The sequence below is a fragment of the Euleptes europaea genome, chromosome 6 (assembly GCF_029931775.1).
Source record: "Euleptes europaea isolate rEulEur1 chromosome 6, rEulEur1.hap1, whole genome shotgun sequence".
NCBI classification, from domain to species: Eukaryota; Metazoa; Chordata; class Lepidosauria; order Squamata; family Sphaerodactylidae; genus Euleptes; species Euleptes europaea.
The window spans coordinates 52,771,100-52,784,966 of NC_079317.1; the positions used below are offsets into that span (position 1 = coordinate 52,771,100).

The 13,867-nt window shown below is 40.1% G+C and overlaps 1 protein-coding gene across 1 annotated transcript in view; it reads left to right on the forward strand.

The window, feature by feature from the left end:
- GANC (glucosidase alpha, neutral C) overlaps positions 1 to 13,867 on the forward strand; it is a 32,528-nt gene that overhangs the window by 13,746 nt on the left and 4,915 nt on the right. Inside the window, exons 11-21 of the mRNA XM_056851896.1 lie at positions 1,186 to 1,336; positions 1,922 to 2,157; positions 4,466 to 4,592; positions 5,931 to 6,010; positions 6,568 to 6,711; positions 7,480 to 7,576; positions 8,813 to 8,914; positions 9,125 to 9,368; positions 10,525 to 10,589; positions 11,419 to 11,495; positions 12,449 to 12,523. Coding sequence (XP_056707874.1) covers positions 1,186 to 1,336; positions 1,922 to 2,157; positions 4,466 to 4,592; positions 5,931 to 6,010; positions 6,568 to 6,711; positions 7,480 to 7,576; positions 8,813 to 8,914; positions 9,125 to 9,368; positions 10,525 to 10,589; positions 11,419 to 11,495; positions 12,449 to 12,523 — 1,398 coding nt within the window. The remainder of the gene's footprint in view (positions 1 to 1,185; positions 1,337 to 1,921; positions 2,158 to 4,465; positions 4,593 to 5,930; positions 6,011 to 6,567; positions 6,712 to 7,479; positions 7,577 to 8,812; positions 8,915 to 9,124; positions 9,369 to 10,524; positions 10,590 to 11,418; positions 11,496 to 12,448; positions 12,524 to 13,867) is intronic.

The window sequence follows — 13,867 nt, forward strand, 5'->3', positions numbered from 1 at the left end:
CAGATACTTTACATGTTTTTGGTAGTGTCCTAAGGTCCTGCCTTTTTGGAAAACTGTAGTTCAGTTTGCTAATGAAATGTGTTCTGTGGTAATGTACCTGCTGAACCTAAAGCAATTTTATTAGGTTATTTGAAAGATTGTTGTTTCTTCAGATGTGGAGTTGATTCAGAGATTCACTGCAGCCAAAAGTGCTGCAACAAATGAAATAAGCATAACTTCTATTTTGGTTTATTAAAGTTTGAGAATATTGGCCTGTTGATGAAATTAACATCAGAACAACTCAAACGAGTAATTTCCAGTGTATCAATAAATGTAATGAACATTGAATAATATTTATTGTGTTATGGAATGAGAGAATAAGTGGCAATGTTTATCCATATGAACTACTGTAAATATCATTGCCTCTTCTGGTAAGTCATTGTGTATTTCCATTTTATGAATACAAAAATACACACTACAAATATAGAACCACCTGAAGATTCAGTGGAGCCAATCACAGTTGTCCATGTAGGATACACTTGAGCTAAAGTGCAAAAACTGTTTTCCTCTTAGTTAAATTTGGTGTCTTGATTTTTCTTCAAACTCTGAAATCTCTCTGGCCACCATTTTGGGTAATGGGATGTAATGTAACCTTCCAGACATATGATTTCCAGTGTCAAGTTCTTTATCAGTTGTCAGATATTTGCCCAGCTCAATTCTTCATGTCTCTTTGAGTAAATATTACTGGAAGATACTAGCTTGAGTTAATTCAGGTAGGTCATAGACTGTGTGATAGAGTTGTTGTCTTGATCCTAACTTCACATTGTACTTGTCAGTGTCGTGAGCTGTCTTAACATAGTTTGCCTTCTTTGTAATAGGAACAGAGCAGCTCAACTGCATTCATTTCATGTGTAAGTATATCCCCTTTGTTGAATAGCAGACCCAGTACATCGTTTGTGTTTCCTGTGCTTACCCTACAAAACTTCTTATTGTTTCTAGCCTCTTCCCCTGGCATCACTCATTTTTACACCATAATTTTTTCTGAGGTTTCGTCTCCTTTGTTGAACAGCAGATCCAGTACATCGTTTGTGTTTCCTGTGCTTACCCTACAAAACCTCTTGTTGTTTCTAGCCTCTTCCCCTGGCATCACTCATTTTTGCACCATAATTTTTCTAAGTGTTTTTTGTTTGTTCGTTTGTTTCAAAGGCTGAGGTCTCTAGAACTCCTGACCTCTCAAAGCAGAGAGTGCTGCCTCAAACTGATGTGCGCTGGATGTCAGAAAGCGGAATCATTGATACTTTCATCCTAATGGGGCCCCGTCCTTTTGATGTTTTTAAGCAGTATGCACAACTGACAGGTACAGTTCTACAGTGGAAATGCAGCATTCCATATCTATTCCCATAGAACCCACACACACCCTTCAAAGGGAAGACAGCAAAAGAATTGTAAGCATTAGAAGAAGAGGTCCTATATGTGTGCATGTAAATGGAACACTCTGTTTATGAACTGTTAAAATACAAAGCTATTGTTTTTTACAGTCCAGTATTGCAAACAAGTATTTTTAAAAAGTAGCAGCCCATAGACTCTTTCATTAGTCCGTCTGTCTGCATGTACCCCAGAGTGTTACAAGGCAGTTTCAGTGGCAAGTCTGATATCCTACTCTGCCAGAAGGATCCCCTGGGGCAAGTGGGAAAAATAACTCTGACTTACAAAGGCTACATTGGCAGCTTGAATCAATGTGCTCATGTATAAGCTCTGCAATCTGCTTTCTGGCCACAAACTTTTTTATGCATCCAGTTTAGTGCAAGAGCAAATACATTGCATAACAGGTATCTGTGCTATCAAACATCCACTAAGAGAGTAAGAGCAAAATTAACGGATGCATCATTGATGCCATCAGGTTAAGATTTGTTGAAAGGGTTTTTATGTTTCTCCTTGTTAGGCACCCAGTCCCTGCCTCCACTCTTCTCCCTCGGCTACCACCAGTGTCGCTGGAACTATGAAGATGAGAATGATGTAAAAGAGGTTGATGCAGGGTTTGATAAGTATAGCATCCCTTATGATGTTATATGGCTTGACATTGAGCACACTGATGGCAAGCGGTATTTCACGTGGGATAAGAAGAAGTTCTGTGATCCTGACAGGATGCAGAAGGAGCTTATGAAGAAGAAACGCAAGGTAAGCAATGCAGGAGCAGCAGGGAGAAAATTGTCATGGAAGTCTGCAGCTCATATGGCTTTCATGTACAGGAGAGTCTGCTTAAATCATCCATATATTTGTATGTTTTGTTGTTTAAGAAAACTCTTCACCACAACCTCTTAGGCAAAAGGACTCCCAAATTCACAGCAATGCAAATGGCAAAATAAAACATCCCAAATAATCTTTTTTTTTAAAGTAACAATAAAATGTAGATGATAAACACCACAGTCTAAAAACCTGATTGTCAGAATGTTTTGGGGATCACATCATTGAAAGTGACCCTCATCTCAAAGTCATCAACCACTGCATTAGAAAATACTGATAGCTCTTTCATTGATGGCAACAACATCTCAGTTGGTAGGAATATGGGCGTATAAAGTTGCTCCTTCACTTTCAAAGTTAGTATGCAAAATATGGGCGATGTTAATCATGAAGACTATTACTTCACACTAAATAACACTAAACTCTTTTCACAAAAGCATCTCCAGTAAAATGATTACCCTTTCTATACTGTACAGACTCTACCAAAATGTTTTGCGGAAGACCAGCTAGATGGCACTCTGTTTTAATCTGGATTTGTTAAAGGCTACAGTACATCTAATATGTTGTTCTTTTGACATGACTGATTCTAATTACAATTTATTACCTGATTCTCCAATTGTTGACTTTTACTGTTATAACCACTTTTTCTGTATAATGCTGTGCCATAAGAATGCCTTGAGGACACTTGCTTTTGTATTAAGTGTCAAAACAAAAAAATGAAAAGTGAACTGGAATTAAAAAAAAATTTTTTTTAAACTGTTACTTTTCATTCAGGTAGCTTTGGCGCCTCCTTGCATGAGAGGATAAAGGAAGTGAGGATACAGTAAAGCAGGGTAGCCAGTTAAAGAGGCCAAAGGGATGGCATGAAAAAGGCACATGTCAGAGATGTCTAGAGAGAAGCTCAGCGTGGAGGTGTTTCTATGCAAACGTCAGAAGCCTCTGACCCAAAATGAGGGAGTTGGAGTGTTTGGTTTTAAGGGAAAACATAGATATACCAAGCATAACAGAATCCTTGTGGAAGGAAGAGAACCAGTGGGATACAGTCATCCCCAAATACAAATTCTACAGGAATAATGGAAGGGTATACTGGAGGAGGTGTTGCTATGTACATCAAGGAGGGCATAGTATCTAACGAACTAGAAACCTTAAAAAAAAGCCAACTCCTCCATAGAATCACTATGGGTAACATTACTGGGCCCCAAAAGTAATTTAGTACTGGGAACATGCTATTGGCCCCCTGAACAAAACTCTCAGGGTGATCTTGAGATGGAAAATGAAATCAGGGAGGCAGTCGCCAAAGGAGAGGAAGTTGTAATAATGGATGACTTTAACTACTGTCATAAATACTGACTGGATAAATGTCTGTTCCAGTCACACTAAAGAGGTAAAATTTCTAGATACCCTAAATAACACGGCCGTAGAAAAATCAATTCCATGCTGACCATAATTAGAACAGGAATAGAGAATAAAACTGCAGCTATCATTCTGCCCTTATACAAATCTATGGTGAAAAAACACTGGAAATACTGTGTATGGTTCTGGTCACCACACCTGGAAAAACGTTACTGTAGGGCTTCAAAAGGTGAAGAAAAAAGTAACCAAAATTATCAGGGGGCTAGAGCAGCTGCCCTATGAGGATCAGTTAAAACGCTTAGAGCTGTTTAGCCTAGAAAAAGGCAAGTTAGGGGAGAAATGATAGAGGTTTGTTAAATTACGTATGGTATGGAGAGAGTGGACAGGGAGAGAAGCTTTTCTCCCTCTTCCATAATACTATAACAGGGGTCATCCACTGAAGCTGAAGGCTGGGAGATTCAGGACAGACAAAAGGAAGTATTTCTTAACACTGTATAGTTAATTTGTGGAACCTGCTGCCACAGGATGTTGTCATGGCTGCCAACTTGGAAGGCTTTAAAAGGGGAGTGGATAAATTCATGGGTGACTGGGCTATCAATGTCTGCTAATCATGGTGGGTATCTACTCCCTCCATTACCAGAGGTAGTATGCCTCTTTAAATCAGTTTCCGGGGAGCACAGGCAGGATGATGCTTTTGCAGTCTTCATGTTTGTGGGCTTCCTAGAGGTAGCCGATTGACCATTGTGTGAATAGAATGCTGGGCTAGATGGGCCTTGGTCTGATCCAGCATGGCTCTTCTTATGTTTTTATGTCTGAATTGGCTCAAAACCTTTCCTGCAGTACTTTAAACAGTCAACGCTGATGGGTGTCCTGGTGTCTCTTTTACTGGCAGCTGGTTGTCATTGTGGACCCCCATATCAAGGCTGATCCTCAGTATGCTACATATGCACAAGCCAAAGAAAAAGGTTATTTTGTAAAAGATCGTACAGGCAAGGATTTTGAGGGCCTCTGTTGGCCAGGTAATAAGCCTACTTTTTGTTTTTGCAAATTCTATTGTAAAACTGGGTAGAAATAAGTTAATGTGTTTTTTCCTTTAGACAAAATAATGTAATGAAGGTCAACACTCAATCTTGTTTTTGTTTTTTTTATAAAACCTTTTGTCAACTTTCTGGTTCTCTCAGCATTAATTCAACTAGAGTTGATAGCATGTGTGAGTTGCTTGGAGCCAATAAACAGTGTCTAGTTACTATACCCCTCGTACAGTAGAATCTTAAAACAGAGTTACACTCTTCTAAGCCAATGATTTCAGTGTACTCCAGCAGCAATCATAAGTAAGTCTACTCAGTATCCTATTCAGGTCTTTTCAGTGGGGCTTAGTCCCATGAAAGTATTCTTAGGAATGCATTGTTAGAAGGGTGTAACTATGCTTAGAATAACTCTGTTATTCATTGGTAATGGCAAAACAGGGGCAGCAGTTTTTTTATCATTCAGTCTAATAATTATTACCTTACATCAACAAACATGGCACCACATAGCACTGGCCTTTGTACAGATTCAAAATTGCATAGCACATTATTCAGGAAGATGTAATAATTCTCTCCCCAAGTCTCCATCCCTTCCAGGCAGGAGTGTAATATGCACAAAGGTTATTAGGATAAAATATCCAGTTCTCCAGGGAATAAGAGTGAAAGTAGGAATTCATACCACAATTCTAAGGTATTAGTTGTAAAGAAGATCCAGGAGTACCTATCTGCCCATCCACCCCTCCTCCTAGTCTTCTATCTTATAGTTCAAGTGTTGGTTTGAGTGCATTTGAAAATATTCTGGAATTTTGTCTGAGTGAATTCTCACAATTTTTTGTACTTGTGTTTATGTATAAAGGGGAAAAATCAATGATTCTGTACCCAAATGTTCTTTGTACTTGATAGGGCTCTTGGCCATTTTAGTCTCTGGTTTGGCTATCTAAGCACAAAAGGTAAAATGAGAATTACAGTTGCTACTAATATCAACAGTATGGTAGGACCCATTCAGAGCACAGAATTTTCATTGAATTTGTCCAAAGAAAAGGTTTGTAGTTCACACTAGATGGTAATAAAATGAAAATTGCAATTTAGCATTAGCTGAGTTTTTGTTAATTTTATTTTCATTAACTAAAAAAATTAGTCTTTTGTGTTTCTCACAATGTAATCCTGTACAGAGTTATTCAAGTCTAAGCCCATTAGTCTGAGATAACTGCCTAGGATTGCATTGTCAGTGCCTGAAGAAGTGGCAATAGCAAAGGCTGTCTGCTTGATTTAATATCCTCCAGTAACTCTGTATTTGGATACTACAAGTGCAATTTCCCCCCACACCTGTAGGTCTCTCATCTTATCTGGATTTTACCAATCCTAATGTCCGAGAGTGGTATGCAGACCAATTTGCCTTCAAAAATTATAAGGTTTGTACTCTTCTCTTACAATCCTGTGTGATAGGTAGTTTCATAGGGTAGCCATGGTGATCTGTAGTAGAACAGCTAGGTTCAACTCCAGTAGCACCAGTGAGCAGAGTGATGCTGGGACAGAGCATGTGGATGCCATCCCTGCACGCCACCATCCTGCTCACTGATGAGTAGCCAGAGTTGTTGTGAGGATAAAATGGAAGAAGGGTGAGCCGTGTACACCACCCTAAGCTTCTTGGGCCCTGACCCAGATGGCCCAGGCTCACCCAATCTAATCTGATCTTAGAAGTTAAGCAGGGTTGGCTCTAGTTAGTATGTGGATGGGAGACTACCAAGGAAGTCCAGGGTCGCTATGCAGAGACAGCCAATGGCAAACCACCTCTGAATGTCTCTTGCCTTGAAAGCCCTATGGCATCACCATAAGTTGGCCGTGACTTAACAGCACTTTCCACCACACCACCAAACTGCTTGGAGGAAGGGTGAAACAGAATAGTGACAGAGAGAAACTGAGTGGATTGAGCCAGCATTTTAAGTGTAACAAGAATGTTGCTTTGCAGGATTCTTCTGAGATCCTTTTTGTCTGGAATGATATGAATGAGCCTTCAGTCTTCAGAGGGGTAGAATTAACCATGCAGAAGGATGCTGTCCACCATGGTGCTTGGGAGCATCGGGAGGTTCATAATCTGTATGGATTTTACCAGGTATGGAATTTACAAATGAAGTGCCATTGCCTTTTCTTTTCTTTCTCCTCGTTTCATCTTAACATAGTGCAAGTCTTATATGATTAAGAATGTTGTCAAATTATATGATTAATTCATGACTACATAATCATAGCGTGTCATGGTGGCATTGATAAGGTATAAAGTTTAATATTATCTTTGCTATTTCAGAACATTACAAATAAAATCCTTTCCTCCAAAAATTTTCTCTCTCTTCTCTGACATATATACAATCTGTCACTTTAACCACTAAGTATCCTATTCTCTCTCAGGTAACCATTCCTTTATTCATTGCAGATGTACATTTTCCCAATTACAAGTAATTGGCATTTTCATGGCTAGTAAGAGATGAGCAGTCCATTGAACCTTTCATATAGCCAGACAAAGCAGGGAACGGTTCAGATCTAATGGAGCTGTACTTCCCGGCATTTCTCCAGTAATCTTGAAAAAATAAGATATCATTAATTCTGGATCTTGTATAGGTTTCTCTTCAGTTCAAACATAGCCAGGACTACAGAAGGGGTCAGCAAATGGAAGGAAGCTTCCGTAAACAAGTCTCCTGCTGGGTCAAGAAGCATGGGTGTAAATTTGCTTTCAGATGTGCCTCCCTTTATCTATCTCAACTGAATTACTTTCAGTAGGGTATTCATTTGGCTATGCAGCTGCACCCACACACATGTGGATATTGATGTGCATCAAGTGTTGTTCTTCCTGACTCCAACTCTGTAGTGACAGTTTTGTGCATTTCAGCAAATGGCAACTGCAGAAGGACTGACCAGGCGCAGCGGGGATCTGGAGAGGCCCTTTGTCCTCACACGCTCTTTCTTCGCAGGATCACAGAAGTATGGTGGGTATCGGGGGAAGACTACTTGCTTAATACATGGCATGCCGACCTTTTTATTTTAAAAAATCATGTTTTGCTGAGCAAAACTGGTGCCTTGTCAAAAGAAGGAGCAAAATGGTGTTCAACAAATATTATAAAATAATTATTGCCATATCATGGTAGTTCTTTTGGATAGGCCTTTGCTTTCATAGAGTTGTGGATATAAGGGGAACTATATTGCATAAATACTTCTACCAGCTTGAAGGAGGCAGAATTCACTGTTTTATCAAGGCCTGTCCTAGGTGAGGATTAACCTATCTTTTCAGAGGCCACTCTATTCTTCAGGTAACTGTCAAGAGGCCAGGGCATAGTTTGCCAGCTGATCCACTAACAAGCAGTGTTCTGTAATTCAGTCTAGTTACAGTTCTCTCTGAACTCTCTCAGCCCCACCAACCTCACAAGGTGTCTGTTGTGGGGAGGGGAGGGGAAGGTGTTTGTAAACCGCTTTGAGACTCCTTAAAGGTAGAGAAAAGCAGGGTATATTAACCAACTCTTCTACCTCTTCTAAATTTCCTAGACAAATAAGCATGTAATCCTAAAACACCTTCCTGCAAGTATACTTGATTGAATAACATGGGACTTACTTTTCAGTTGGCCTATTTAGGATTGCTCTCTAAATTTCCTAAGTTCAGGTAAAAAGTTTCTCAGAAGTTGGCTTATCTTTACACTGTCACTCTGCTAACTTGCATCCAATGCATATTAGTGACACTCATTTTGTCTCAGCACAGAGATTTTTAAAATGTAGCTGTCACACTCTTCCCCTTGAGTCTAAAGCTGGAGGATATATACCTTGTTTTCCTTATATCTAGAGTAATGAGGCATCAGCTCCTTCTGCCATTAGGAAACAAGCACAGTGACTCCACTAGCAGTGTACATCTGATGCTTTGCTGTTCCAGGGCATGACGCAATTTCTCATGAGTCATTAGCATTCGACTGTAGCAAAAACCAACCTGAGACTAGAACTGCTTTTGGGAATACAATGTCATTTTGAACACATTTACTCAGAAGTAAACCCCATTGCTCACATTTGTGTGTGACAGCATGGGGGGGACACTAGTTCTTTGTATGGTTTAGATTTGGATGTGTAAACCACATTGATCTGCAAAAGGAAAGCAGGGTATAAGTATTTAAATATATTTTACTCCCAAATAAGTATAGATAGGGTTGGTGCTTTAATGTGTGCTTTTGATTTTTTTTCAGGCGCCGTATGGACTGGAGACAACAAAGCAGATTGGAGTTACTTGAAAATCTCCATTCCAATGTTGCTTACAATCAGCATAGCAGGAATTTCATTCTGTGGAGGTAAGGAATGTACTAGTTCAATCTCTATCAACCAAGACAGTGGCCTCATTTCACTAGTGCCTCTTAATAGACTTCAAACTGCTTTTTATTACTACTGGCTGTAATGGCCGGAGTGCATAACCACATGCAACAAGAATGGAGAAATCCTGGAGAAGCTTGCATTTTTTCACTCCTTTCTCTCAAACCAATTGTTCCCCTTCTGAAACCTAGCGGATATAGGTGGATTTATTGGAAATCCAAGTCCGGAACTATTGGTTCGATGGTATCAGGCTGGGGCACTCCAACCTTTCTTCAGAGGCCATGCGAATATGCACACCAGGCGTCGAGAACCGTGGCTGTTTGGAAAAGAGAACACACAGATTATCAGAGAGGCTATCAAGGAGCGCTACTCCCTCCTTCCTTATCTATATTCACTCTTCTACCGAGCTCATACTGCTGCTGAACCAGTCATGAGGTAAGCTTGTCGTTTAAAAGGTTAATGTCTGTCTCATATAAATCATAGAATCATAGAGTTGGAAGGGGCCAGTCCATCTAGACCAGCCTCCTACTCAATCCAGGATCAGCCTAAAGCATCCCTGACAAGTGTTTGTCCAGCCACTGCTTGAAGATTGCCACCTCCCTAGGCAGCAATTCCACTGTTGAACTACTCTCACTGTAAAAAAAAAAAAAAAAATCCTAATATCCAGCCGGTATGTTTCTGCCCGGTATTTACACATATTATTGTGAGTTCTGTCCTCTGCTGCCAACAGGAACAGCTCCCTGCCCCCTCTAAGTGACAGCCCTTCAAGTACTTAAAGAGCGCAGTTATGTCCCCCCTCAACCTCCTCTTCTCCAGACTGAACATTACAAAGTCCTTCAGCCTTTCCTCATAAGGCTTGGTCTCCAGGACCCTGATCATCCTCATCACTCTCATCTGCACCCGCTTCATTCTGTTTACAAACGTTTTGAAGTGAGGCTTTCAGAACTGCACACAGTACTCCAGGTGCAGCCTGACCAATACAGCATGACTATGACATCTTGCAATTTGAATGTGATGCTTCTGTTGATAAACCCCAAGATTACATTAGCTTTTTTTTTTTACTGCTGCATCATAGTTTAAATAGGCCACACAAGAAGTATTCCATATCCCTAGCACTCTTTGGGGGGGGGGGGGGTGAAACAAACGAGGACACTGTTTTCAAGTAAGCTAGGCCAGAATCTGCATTCAAGGGATTCTTTGTTGGTGGAAGGAGGGATTACCAATGTAGGTTTATGAGAAAAGGATTGTAGAGAGATGAAAGATTCTCTAAGAATTCAAAGACAAACTATACTATAAAAAAGTATATACTGTGTTGTGATCTGTTCTTGTACAATGAGTAGGTAGTGTCTTGGAAAACCCTGTCTCTGAAAATAACAGGAAAAAAATCATAAACTGTTGTCTTACAATTAATCATAGTAGATGATTGGACAAACAGCTTTTAAATGCCACATGAAAAACCCAAACTGTAATGAAGATCTATGGCCATGACATCAACTTCAGTGCAAAAAAGAGAAGGTGGAAAATGTTGATCCTAAGTAATGTTCCTGAATTATAGAACACTTTCCAGGTTCCATCTTCTTGCTTTTCATAGGCCTCTCTGGGTAGAATTCCCCAAGGAACTTAAAACTTTTGGCATAGAAGATGAGTATATGCTTGGTAAGTTTAAACACTGCTTAGATGGAGACATTTTATAAACATGATAATGATGTGAAGGTACATCAACTGTGCAAGGAGGCCATTATATACAGTCTGAGCAGGAAAAGGAAAGAGCTAATATCTTACTGGTTAAGATTCATCCAGCTGCCTCTGATTTAAGGTCACAGGTTCAGCACTCCCAACAGTTCAGATATGGGGGTGGCTTCAATCTGCATGAGCCCTTGGCTGGCATAAAACTCACTGATGGCCTTCGGCAAATGACAACATCAGAGCCCAGCCTACTTTCCAGGGTTGCTGTTGTGATGAGAAATTTAGATAAGATCTATAGAATAATTCTTAGAAGAAGAAGAGTTGGTTTTTATACCCCAATTTTCTCTGCCTTTAAGGAGTCTCAAAGCAGCTTACAGTCGCCTTCCCTTCCTCTCCCCGTAACAGATGCCTTGTGAGTTAGTGGGGCTGAGAGAGTTCTGAGAGAACTGTTACTAGCCCAAGGTCACCCAGCAGGCTTCATGTGTAGGAGTGGGGAAACAAACTCAGTTCACCAGATTAGAGTCCACTGCTCTTAACCAATATACCACACCACGCTGGCTCTCTTACTCTCTGTTACTGCTGGAAAGTACTGTAGAAATTATTGTTAATAATTTATTGGTATAGTCATCTGAGACTTGTATTATGGGCAGGACTTTCATTTGGCATAGTCTCACCTCTAGGAGTTGAGGCTCTACCAGATAAGAGTCTTCAACGGGTAATATTCAAGTCATAGTAGAACTGTCATCTGGTGACAAAATAATTATATGAGTGGAGAATTCTTCTTCTGTTTTCCATTCAGGAAATGCTTTACTGGTGTATCCAGTCACTGAACCAAAAGTCACCCCAGTTAATGTCTTTCTGCCTGGTTCACAAGAGGTAAGGATAGCTGATACAAATTTTATTATTATTATCATCATAATTATCATTATAATTATTTGTACTTCAGGGCACAACTAGATGAAACAGTGTAGGTGGGAGGGGAGTCTATGATCAGACTTCCTGGGCTTTAAAAAAAAATACTGGGGGGAACGAATTAAGATCAGAACCATGGTGTAGAGCCAGGGAGTTTTTAACCTTTTCATCCTACCCATCCACCTTGAGATATTTACCACACAAGGAAAACATATATGTAATATGTCATGGGACAAATGTTCTAGAGGCGCAGTTTAAACTGGAAACATTATTCAGCAGGAAAAGGGTTAAAATAAGTTTCTGAGTGCCAACCCAAATTTGAGGGTCTGCTGCAGCTACCATTCGCAGTTGTTGTTTTTTAAGTGAGAAATCTGATCAGCGATCTCTGGATAATGCTTCTAGTTTGGCCTTTATACATGAAACACTAGGCATTTGATGTAATTGAAACAGAATTTCTGCTAGGCATTTCTGGAATAGGTATAATTGACTAATCAGGGCCTACAAAAATAACAGTACATCCCAGTAGCAGTAATCGAATAAAAAGCTATTCATGGTTTAAAATCTTTCTGCCTCAAGAGGCAGTTCCTATGAAACTCCTCTTCTGTTAAGGTCTATAGGCAGGAGGTAAGAACACCTGTAGTTGCCCCAAGGTTATGAAATTAGCTCTCTGCTGGGGTGTCTTCTGCTAGTTTTTACAGGAAATATAAGGTTTGTTTAGAACAATAAGATTTTCATAGACTGGAGAGTCCCCTGACAATACTATGATTTTCTGTTCTATTGCTTTTGTGTGTGGTGGTATTTATGGATTCAATATAGATTATGTTATGACAAGCTTGAGCAAGGCAAGAAGATGAGTTATGACTATATAAATCGGTAAGTCATACAATTTCCTTTTCCCTATATGTCTTGCAATACAGATCTGGTATGATTTTCGAAGATTTAGAAGGCTGGAAGGTCAAGGCACACTGAAGATTCCAGTAACATTGAATAGTGTAAGTTGTTTTGACAAATGAAAAAAGAGGGCACTTCTTCCAAATTGTCACCAATCAGAACAATTAACCTAAATTAGTAATGTGTTTTGATAATATAGTACTGTTGGAAGGGAGGAGAAAAGAGAACAGTTGATAGTCTAGTGTATTCTGCTGGTGCCCTGACCTGGATAGCCCAGGCTAGCTTGATCTCATCAGATCTCAGAAGCTAAGCAGGGTCATGTGTTTGGCAAGTATTTGGATGAGAGACCTCCAAAGAATAGCAGGGTCGTGACGTGGAGGCAGGCAATGGCAAATCTCCTCTGAGCATCTCCTCCCTTGGAAACATCCACAGGGGTAGCCATAAATCAGATGTGACTTGACAGCAAAAAAAAAAAAAAAGAATTCTACTGGTAAAAGAAAGCTACATTTGAAAAAAGCTTTAAGAAGGAAGGATATGTGACAAACCCATGAAAGAGATATCTACTGGGAGACTCACTGACACCGAGTTGACCATATCTTGGCACCAGACAAAAAAACCCTCTGTAACATTTTAAAATATGATTATATTTTTATTTTCTCCCCCCCCCTTACTTCTTCTTATTCCTAAGTAATCTTAAATTACTGGAGGGGTAGGTGCTGTAATAGAGTTGCCACTCTTCGCCACTGGTGGGAGGTTTGGGGGCAGAGCCTGAGGAGGGCAGGGTTTGGGGATGGGAGGGACTTTAATGCTATAGAGTCCGATGGCCAAAGCAGCCATTTTCTCCAAGTGAACTGATCTCTGTTGGCTGGAGATCAGTTGTAATAGCAGGAGATCTCCAGCTATTGGACTGAGAGACAGCATTAGAATCAGCACCTTACAAACCTACAGTCTGGTTCAGGTTCGTAGATGATACATTTACCATTTGGAGCCATGGTGAAGAAAAATTAATGGACTTTCTAAACCATCTTAATAATATCCATCCAAACATTCAGTTTACCATGGAAAAGGAAATTGAGGGTAAACTCCCATTTCTTGATACCCTTGTCATCCGTAAATCAAACCTTCAGTTAGGTCACAAGGTCTACCGGAAACCAACTCACACAGATCGCTACTTACACAAAAACTCCAACCACCACCCCCGACAGAAAAGAGGAATAATCAAAACATTAATGGACCGTGCAAGACGGATCTGTGAACCACAGTTTCTCAAGGAAGAAACTAACCATCTAAATCACGCACTGCTAGCAAACGGCTACTCCAAGAATGAAATCAGAAGGGCCATTGAACCAAACAAAAATCAGAAAACTCAAGAAAAACAGTCTCCCATAGGAAAGGTATTCTTGCCATTTATTAAAGGAGTCACTGATAGGATGGAGAAACTTTTG